This window comes from Thalassophryne amazonica, chromosome 3 (genome assembly GCF_902500255.1).
Source record: "Thalassophryne amazonica chromosome 3, fThaAma1.1, whole genome shotgun sequence".
NCBI lineage: Eukaryota > Metazoa > Chordata > Actinopteri > Batrachoidiformes > Batrachoididae > Thalassophryne > Thalassophryne amazonica.
In genome coordinates this window covers 63,644,150-63,654,796 of record NC_047105.1, presented here as the reverse complement: position 1 = coordinate 63,654,796, position 10,647 = coordinate 63,644,150, and the positions used below count along the sequence as shown (strand labels likewise).

The following is a 10,647-nucleotide window of genomic DNA, read 5'->3' as shown; positions in this document are numbered from 1 at the left end:
TTAAAATATTAACATTTCATCATTTATAGTGATTTTGTGTACATTTTTGGTGTCACCTACACTTTAATTTTAGTCTTAAATATTCATGAAAACATGGCATTACGTGTCACCTACACTTTAAACGCCTTAAAATAGATTCATTGTTTATCTGGAGAATACCAGTATTTTCAAGGTAACATAGATCTTTCATCAGCCCCTATGAATCTTGAAAGATTTCCATAGTATGTCTGCAAAAAGGTAGCTGTCAGTCGCTGACTTAACTGAAACAAAATATTACTGACCTGCATTATATAGTTAGTAAGCCTCACATTGCATTTTTTTTTTGTGGGGGCAATATATAATCAGTATCATATTGGACACTAGATAGTTGGTCATGTTTGTCTGATTTTTACAAATGAACACTAGCCCAACAAATAAATCATTTGATCTGCCTGTAGCTGGTTAGCCTGCAGACTCAGGAATCTATAACAGATTAATGGTGCGCATTTGTAGTTCACGTCTGCCCAGAAACTTAGATTTGTGTTATGTAGTCTGTGGTGGGCACAGCTAACCAAAAGGTTAGCTTCAATAACTGCTAATCTGCTAACTGAAAAGTTGAGTTTTGTAACGCTAAACCGATAATCCACTAAAAAAATTTATCGGAAGTTACAGCCAACCGCTAACTTGTAGTACTGACTCAGGACACTGTTGGCTAATGATAAGCCTGTTTCAAGTTTAAGCACCACCGAGGCTCCCGAGGAAAATCAGAGGTGATCACAAATCCCAAACGAACAACGAGCCAGAGCTTATGTCTTTATGCGCACTGCCTGCTGCTGCCCCCACCCCCCAAAAACCATTCTTTACTTACCACATACTACAAAACAGACAGTGGGCAGGAGACATGATATTTTCACTTTGTAAAAATGACAGCATTACCATTAATGTTGATAATCTGTCCAAAATTAGTTGTTTATAAGTGAAACCATGATTGAAAAGTGCTTTGCTTCATGTCTCCTGCCCACAGTCTGTGTCATTAGATATAGAAAGTAAATGACTTTCTTGTTTTTTTTTTTTTGTTTTTTTTTTAGCAGCCAGCAGCTGGCCACTGGCCCGCCCCCTTCTGCTGGGGGAGGGCTGAGCTCACAGCGGTCTGACTGTTGCAAAACATGCAACAGACAGGAACTAACGTGTATGATTTTAGGGTTTACAAATGTTTTTTTTACCATTAAGCTTTACTCAATATATCAGCAATAAAATGTCAGCGGACCTAAATTTAGCAGAAGCTAATTGGTCCATTGGTGGTTTTCAAAATTAGCTGAAAAGCTAATCTGCTAACAAAAAGTTAGCTACACTAATTAGCGGTTAGCGGATTGGTAGAACTGTGGCCACCACTGCATGTAATAAGCAGTAAACAACAGTCTGTCAATTTTTTTTTAAGTCATTAGCTGGGTGTGAAAAATAGTGGACTGATTCGTCTGGTGACTGATGAATTGTCATGAGGCCAATTTACAAAGAAAAGGGTAAAAAAACAACAGCTGTAGGTGGGTTTCCATTGCTCTCCAAATTGTATAATTTGAAGTAGTGAATGGAAATATGCTTAATGGAAATGCATGTATTTCAGAAACTCTCAAGTATGGCAGGATGTGGTTTTTCAGGGAATTTGAAGAAGCCTTACTTGGCAAGACTGCATCAGAAATGCTTTTTCTGCTATTATAGGTCACTTGATGTACAGTAAGAGTCACTTGATATTCTGAAACACATGGCATGGTACATGTGGACAGAGGAAGAGATAGAGAGAGCTTGTTAAACATTGTAAGAGATGATGTTACGGCAATAGTGAATAAAGAAAAAGGTAATATTTAGCAGGACATACCCTTCTGTCACAATGACTTGAAATTACAGTTCTTGCAAGAGCCTATCTGGAATGACAGTTATCGAGAGAAGACAAAACCCAGCAGTTACACAACATTCTGAAAATATTGCTTAACTTTTGCACAAATCTGTAATGGAAACCCAGCTAGTGTGACTTCTGTGGAATGATGCTAGGGCTCCCCTGTTTGCATGCAGATGGGTGCCTCAAGCCTAAGGGAATGGGTGTTTTGAAGCAGAAGTGGTTTGGTTCAAGTACATTTGGGTCGCCATCAGCTCATGTGTACTTTCAAAATGAGTTAATATTCAGCTAATATTAAAAAAAAATATTGGAGGTTGACACACGACTGTCGTTTTCAGACATGATTGGGATTGTGCTGTTGTGTGCACTCAGATGTAATTGTAAAATTGCACAATTTGAAGTAGCAAATTGAAAATGAGCTGAATGGAAATGTGTAATTCTTAAAAAGAAAAGAAAAAAAAAAAACACATTTGGGACTGTTGAGCAGGACTTTCCCATCATCGCACTGATGGCTGTTGTAATTCCAGTTCAGTGCAGTTACAAGTAATTTGGTGGACAGTGATGTCATGTTAATAAATTCAAAAGTAATACCACTGCTGATTGTGCAATGCAGAACACTACTGTGAGGTAAGGGACATCAGTTTTACTACTGTCAGATTCTTCTGTCGGATGCTTTAAATCTGGGTGGGATGGGTGGAGGGTGGTCTGTGCCCCCACACAAAAACAGCGCAGGCTGCCACTGTGTTTGTGCTGGTTTCAAATGCAGCTTGGGTGAGTGTCCACTCTTCCTACTGGGCTGAAACCAGTAAGTTTGGACTGAAGGTGGAGCTGAACTACAACCCCTGGCAAAAATTCTGGAATCACCGGCCTCATCGGATGTTCATTCAGGTTGTTTAATTTTGTAGAAAAAAAGCAGATCACAGACATGACACAAAACTAAAGTCATTTCAAATGGCAACTTTCTGGCTTTAAGAAAACACTGTAAGAAATCAAGAAAAAAAAAAAGATTGTGGCAGTCAGTAACGGTTACTTTTTTAGACCAAGCAGAGGAAAAAAAATATGGAATCACTCAATTCTGAGGAAAAATTATGGAAATCACCCTATAAATTTCAATCCCCCAAATTAACACCTGCATCAATCAGATCTGCTCATTGACATTGACCCTATGCCATGAACATTGACCCGGTGTCATTTTGCACAGGAATGTTTTTTGCAGTTTTTGCTCTATGGCAAGATGCATTATCTTGACAAATGATTTCATCATCCCAAAACATCCTTTCAATTGTCCAAAATATCAACATAAACTTGTGCATTTATTGATGAGGTAATGACAGCCATCTCCCCGAGTGCCTTTACCTGACATGCAGCCCCCCATATCATCAATGACTGTGGAAATTTACATGGTCTCTTCAGGCAGTCATCTTTATAAATCTCATTGGAAAGGCACCAAACAAAAGTAGTTCCAGCAGCATCCACCTTGCCCAATGCAAGATTCGAGATTCATCACTGATATAGGACATTTCATCCAGTCATCCACAGTCCACAATTGCATTTTCCTTAGCCCATTGTAACATTGTGTTTTTTTTTTTCTGTTTAGGTGGTAATGATGCCTTTCGTTTAGCTTTTTGTATGTAAATCCCATGTCCTTTAGGCAGTTTCTTACAGTTCGGTCACAGACGTTGACCTCCAGTTTCCTCCCATTCGTTCCTCTTTGTTTTGTTGTACATTTTTTGATGCAGGTGTTAGTTTTGGGGATGGAAATTTACAGGGTGATTCCATATTTTTTTCCTCTGCTTGGTCTAAAAAAGTAACCGTTACTGACTGCCACAATCTTTTTTTCTTGATTTCTTATAGTGTTTCTTAAAGCCTGAAAGTTGCCATTTGAAATGACTTTTAGTTTTGTGTCATGTCTGTGATCTGCTTTTTTTCTACAAAATTAAACCAACTGAATGAACATTCTCAGAGGCCCGTGATTCCTTATTTTGCCAGGGGTTGTACTTGTGTTCACAAAAGCACAGCCTGCCTGTGGATGGGTGCGGAGAATCACCACTTGTAAACCAGTCATTCTGGAGAGCGAGTGGATTTTAAAGCCTCGCCCACTTTCCTTTCTCACTCCGCAGTAACATGGCTAACATAAACTTGAGGGAGCCGCATTCATTTCAAAAGAACGATGCCAAAGAAAAATCTCCCATCAAATGGTTTTCAGGAGCAATTACATTTGGAAGTTATATATCAGGAGAAAAGAACCATTGCTAACCAAACAAAAATGCATGAAAACAAGTGAGGAAAAGATTGTTTACCAAACACCTGCAGCATCTTGTGACTCCCCTAATCTGTAATAGAAGCCCTATTGCAATATTTAAAAAAATAATAATTAAAAAATTTATATGGGTATTGTTATGGATGGACTTATACGGCACACCCCAAATTCAGTGAGCACATATTCTGTTTTAACAAGTCAAACTAAATGCTGCACTGATTAAAATCTTTATAATTCTAATTGAAATCTTTTGCCCAAACAATGTAAATATAGGCCCTAGGCTAAAAAATGTCAGAGTTCTACTTTAAGGCTTCATAAGACCTTTGATTCCACATCTGAAAAAAACTGTCCACTCTGTTGTTCCTACCTTTTACTGGTGTGTAATCAGAGAAGTGCTTGTTGTCCATATTGACTGAGTTGTTACTTTTTGTGTTTGCAGGTGCATGCTATTATGATTCAAACCAGTCCATGTACGTGTTTGGGGGTTGCACTCAGAGTAGTTGCAATGCTGCCTTCAATGATCTATGGCGACGTGACCTCAACAGTAAGGAGTGGATCCGCCCTTTAGCCTCAGGTATCTTTGCTTGACAAATATTAAGTGCAACAAGAGGGAAGGCTGAGCTCATTTTATGATATGTTGCTCTTTGGTAAAGATGTCTCTGAGCATGGTGCTTGTCTAAACATAATTCTGAGAGAGTGCATATGAGTCAATAATCAAGCCATTCTTAAGTACAACTAAAATAGCAATAAAACAGGCTGCACAGAGTCTGAAGTGTAGTTAATTTACAGGAACCTTTATTGCTTCAAACCTAAGGGGATGATGTTACTTCTTTTTTTCTGTGCTGGTAACAAAATAGAGCTTGGACAACAGGAATGTAGAGTGAGTGAGTTAGTCCACTGCAGCCAAAACATCTCTAAATTCGAAGAATACGTAATGAGGACAATCGCTCGTAACGTCTACAAAAAGCACAACCTGCTTATTTGATCCCATAACAAAACTTTAAGGACCTGTGGCCCATTCATGGGCTGATTGTGCTGGAAATTATTAATCTCTCATTAACCTCTGGATCTGTTCCTAAATGTTTCAGATTTGCAGTGATTAAACCATTATTTAAGAAATCTAATCTTGATCCTAGTGTATTGAAAAACTATAGGTTTGATATCAAAGTATCAATTAGTTTGCTGTAAAGTTCTGAAAAAGGTGGTTTTCACGGCAGCTCATGAAAACCACCTTATTGAGAATAATCTTTTTGAGCCACTGCAGTCTGCTTTAAGAAAATATCATTCCACAGAGACAGCGCTCACTAAAGTGGTGAATGAGCTTCTGCTTGCAATGGATTCAAACACCACTACCGTTTTGGTGCTGTTAGATTTTAGTGCTGGCGTTTGATACCATGGATCACCATATTCTACTCAATAGGCTGGAGAATCATTTTGGGACTACTGGGAATGACCTTTTTAGTTGACATCATACTTGACCAGTTGTTCTCACTATGTTTTGTACAATAGCACTACCTCTAACCTTAGTGATATGAATTTGGGGTTCCACAGGGGTCCGTCTTCTGCCCCCTGCTTTTCTCTCCCTTTATATAGCACCCTTGGACACATATTGCAGCGTTTGTGATTACCTTTCATTGCTATGCTGATGATACTCAGTTATACATGCTGATAACTGCTGGTAATCTCATCCACCATAAAATCCTTAGAAGATTGCCTTGCATCAGTGAAAGCTGGATGTCTAGCCATTTCCTACTTAACTCTGATAAGACTGAAATGATGGTTCATGTCCAGTAAGACATCGGCATCATTTTGAACCAGTTTAACGCTTAGCCTAGGCTCGTGTGTCATACATCACACTGACAAGTGAGGAACCTTGGTGTAATTTTTGGTCCTAGGTTGTCCTTTGACCTCCACATTAGAGATATTGCAAGGACTGCTTTCTTCCACCTGCAAAATATAGCGAAGATTCGTCCCATCCTGTCTATGGCTGATGCTGAGACCCTGATTCATGCATTTGCTTCTTCTCGATTTTATTAAAAAAAAAAAAAAAAAAAAAGCTTCAGATATCTGTTGCTGAGATAGATGATGACTAAAGGGCAGTGTTAAGCAGAAACAAAGTTTTAATCTGTGAACCACGGCTAATGACATGCGCAAATGCAAAAAGCAGACAGATTTTTAGGGGGGACCATTTGGTCAGCAACACGGGACACTTTGATGTGTAGTACAACCCCTCGCAAAAATTATGGAATCACCGGCCTCGGAGGATGTTCATTCTGTTGTTTAATTTTGTAGAAAAAAAGGAGATCACAGACATGACACAAAACTAAAGTCATTTCAATTGGCAACTTTCTGGCTTTAAGAAACACTATAAGAAATCAAGAAAAAAAGATTGTGGCAGTCAGTAACGGTTACTTTTTTAGACCAAGCAGAGGAAAAAAATATGGACGCACTCAATTCTGAGGAATAAATTATGGAATCACCCTGTAAATTTCCATCCCCAAAACTAACACCTGCATCAAATCACATCTGCTCGTTGACATTGACCCTATGTCATGAAATTGACCCTATGTGTCTTTTGCAAGGAATGTTTTCACTAATCCTAACCCTAACCCTAATCCTAATCCTTATGTGTCTTTTTGCAAGGAATGTTTTCACAGTTTTTGCTCTATGGCAAGATGCATTATCTTCTTAAAAAATGATTTCATCATCCTCAAACATCAGAAAAGTGTCCAAAATATCAACGTAAACTTGTGCATTTATTGATGATGTAATGACAGCCATCTCCCCAGTGCCTTTACCTGACATGCAGCCCCATATCATCAATGACTGTGGAAATTTACATGTTCTCTTCAGGCAGTCATCTTTATAAATCTCATTGGAATGGCACCAAACAAAAGTTCCAGCATCATCACCTTGCCCAATGCAGATTCGAGATTCATCACTGAATATGACTTTCATCCAGTCATCCACAGTCCACGATTGCGTTTCCTTTTTTCCATTGTAACCTTTTTTTCTGTTTAGGTGTTGATGGCTTTCGTTTAGCTTTTCTGTATGTAAATCCCATTTCCTTTAGGCGGTTTCTTACAGTTCGGTCACAGACGTTGACTCCAGTTTCCTCCCATTCGTTCCTCATTTGTTTTGTTGTGCATTTTCGATTTTTGAGACATATTGCTTTAAGTTTTCTGTCTTGACGCTTTGATGTCTTCCTTGGTCTACCAGTATGTTTGCCTTTAACAACCTTCCCATGTTGTTTGTATTTGGTCCAGAGTTTAGACACAGCTGACTGTGAACAACCAACATCTTTTGCAACATTGCGTGATGATTTACCCTCTTTTAAGAATTTGATAATCCTCTCCTTTGTTTCAATTGACATCTCTCGTGTTGGAGCCATGATTCATGTCAGTCCACTTGGTGCAACAGCTCTCCAAGGTGTGATCACTCCTTTTTAGATGCAGATGTGATTTGATGCAGGTGTTAGTTTTGGGGATGAAAATTTACAGGGTGATTCCATAATTTATTCCTCAGAATTGAGTGATTCCATATTTTTTTTCCTCTGCTTGGTCTAAAAAAGTAACCGTTACTGACTGCCACAATCTTTTTTTTCTTGATTTCTTATAGTGTTTCTTAAAGCCAGAAAGTTGCCATTTGAAATTACTTTAGTTTTGTGTCATGTCTGTGATCTGCTTTTTTTCTACAAAATTAAACAACTGAATGAACATCCTCTGAGGCCGGTGATTCCATAATTTTTGCCAGGGGTTGTATAATGTCTGTGCTGAGTTTGTATACAGAGATGACATTGTGGTACATTTTCACCCAGACACTTGAATGTGAGCTGTTACGATCCAAAACAAACTTGTGTCTATGATGTACTCAGAGATGCATCTGTGTGCATAAATTAATGCATTCATGCTCCATAAATACTTCTATTGTTCCGTTTGAATTGATGCTGAGAATTATTATTTTTGAGTTCTTTGAATTGTCATTTGCTTTATTGTGTACGTTCTGGGGCAAAATATAAAGTTGTGTGAAAAGACTGGGGTGGGAAAATTGACCTGACCCAAGATTTTATATTTATTATTTATTTATTTTGGAAAAAAGTTGGTTGGTAAATAAACCTGAAAATGCACCAGAATGCATCTGAAATTTCAAATTTTTCTGGGGGAGAACCCCAGACCTCCTGCTAGGGACTTCAGTCCTTGCCAGAAATGTTCAGTTTGTTTTTTTTTTTCTTTACTTTTTTTTCACTGTAGTGATGAAAGTGGGCCATGTGTGACCCTAGTGTATTGAAAATATAGGCCGATATCGAAGTATCAATTAGTTTGCTGTGAAGTTCTGAAAAAGGTTGTTTCACGGCAGCTCACGAAAACCACTTTATTGAGAATAATTTTTTTGAGCCACTGCAGTCTGCTTTTAGAAAATATCATTCCACAGAGACAGGGCCATATGTGTACCTGTGTGAAGCGCCTTGAGGCAACTTGTTGTGATATGGCACTATATAAATAAATGAAATAATAAATATTATGACGGCATCATATAAACTGGATACTTCGCTCACTGGACAGAAGCAAAAGTCCCAATGTTTTTGTAGGATTTTCCATGTAATAAACACCGTATATAGCAAATTTTGTAGAATGGATTTTCGCTTACATCGGACAAAACGTCCCGTCCCATTGCAATGCATTTCCATTAAAAGCCCCTCTCATGTACCGGTGAGGAGACTGCGGTGCCCAATTCCTAAAAAATTGTGGCGAATTTATTTTATTTATTTATTTTTGACTGCTTGAATTAAAGCTTTAAAGTCTATGCTGCAAACACATCTTGATTGAGTACCGAGGCAAAAATACAGATCTCCAAATAATTGTGTACCTGACTGTACATGCAATTAGGAATTCCTCAGTTGATCCACACATTTTGTTTGTGGTTCTATTAGTGAGATTTCAATGATGGATCAGTGCTGCCTGGAATACTCCAGGGGCCTGTACTACGAAGCGTGGTTAACTTACTCAGATGTAACCCAGGGTCAACCTCTTAAACCGGGGTCGACAAAACCTGGTTTTCTCAAGTGGTGTTAATCGGTACTACGACGCTGAATAAGATGTTGATTTGTTGAACCTGTGTTAACCTAATTGGAGTTTGTGCGCATTCACATAAAAGGGGCAGGTTGCAGCACACGTCACCATTTTTCAATGATGGCGCGGCCACCTTACTTTACCGAAGATGAATGCACGATTATTATACGGAGCTACGAGGAAATTAAATTAATGTTAAGGGGGAAATCGAACACATCGTCTGCCAATAAAGCAAGACAGGCTTGTTGGCAACATATTGCTGATCGGGTAAATGCGTAAGTACAATTCAATTGTTCTCCAAATCTGTTACAGATGATTAGCCTGTGGAATCTCTGATATGTGTAAAAAAAAATGACCTTCTGTCATTAATTACGCCCAGATGCAACACGATTCAGAAGTGGGCATAGGTCTACTAATAAATGTTAGGTTAATTTAATGTTTCCTAAATAGGCTACCTTGACTGTATGATTGCTATTCCTAATCCTGTCAATATGTCAGATGCAATAGCAGTGCCAAACGCACCTGGTAGCAGGTGAAGATGAAATATAAAAACATCCTTCAGAACGGTAGGTTTATATTCATAGTTTGATAAGCCCCACTTCGCCTAATTAATGGACATGCATTAGACCTATTTGATATTAGTAATTACCCGCGATTGCATAAAACCCTTCTTTGATTTGCATTGCAGATAAATGGCCAGGGAAAACGACAGATGCATCCAACAGTTTAGATAGAGCAAGTACTACCTTGCAAATCATACGACATACAGTATTCTTGCTCAGATGTTCAGCATCACCGATGGAATACATAAATTGTCCACTGGCAAAATAGGCACAAGGCACATTATCTGCTTGATCGTTGGGGCATTGCTACACTGTAAAAATTGAGTTGTTTTTACAGGAAAATGCTGGCAGCTGTGGTTACCGGGGAATTCCTGTAAAACATACAGCAGCACATTAGATAACATTACAGACATAATATGTATATGGATTTACAGTGAATGAACCACGGCTGACTCACATTAAAGGAACTGTTAAATCTACAAACAAGAGCTCTCTTTTTTGCACATTTAACTGCTGTATTTTTTACAGGAATTCCCTGGTAACCACAGCTGCCAGTGTTTTCCTGTAAAAACACAGTCTTTTTTACAGTGTACGATGGGTGATGTTACATACTTCTGGCCCGATCAGCTGACAAAGATAACGAATTCCCTCAGATGAGAATCTATATCTTTCATAGAGAATATCGTCCGGGTATGTCAGCGGATTCTGGCGGCCTTTAAAAACCCTCGCCCTGCGAAGAGAGCCCTCACAATTTGTGCCCCAATATCAAACGGATCATCCAGGTAGGCCGGCATTGTCTTCGGAGTGATTGAAGGTGGATGGATGGTACTTATTCATTCATTTATTTATTTCATTCATTTAAAAGAAAAAAAAAACAGAAAAGCA

The 10,647-nt window shown here is 38.6% G+C and overlaps 1 protein-coding gene across 2 annotated transcripts in view; it reads left to right on the top strand.

Annotated features, from left to right (window-relative positions):
- Positions 1-10,647, top strand: part of fbxo42 (F-box protein 42) — a 51,362-nt gene that overhangs the window by 27,912 nt on the left and 12,803 nt on the right. Inside the window, exon 1 of one of the 2 annotated variants that reach the window (XM_034166539.1) lies at positions 4,576-4,704. The exons of the other annotated variant lie outside the window; for it this stretch is intronic. Coding sequence (XP_034022430.1) covers positions 4,599-4,704 — 106 coding nt within the window. The 5' untranslated portion in view covers positions 4,576-4,598. Of the gene's footprint in view, positions 1-4,575; positions 4,705-10,647 lie in introns of those variants that run through there. 2 annotated transcript variants of the gene reach the window in all.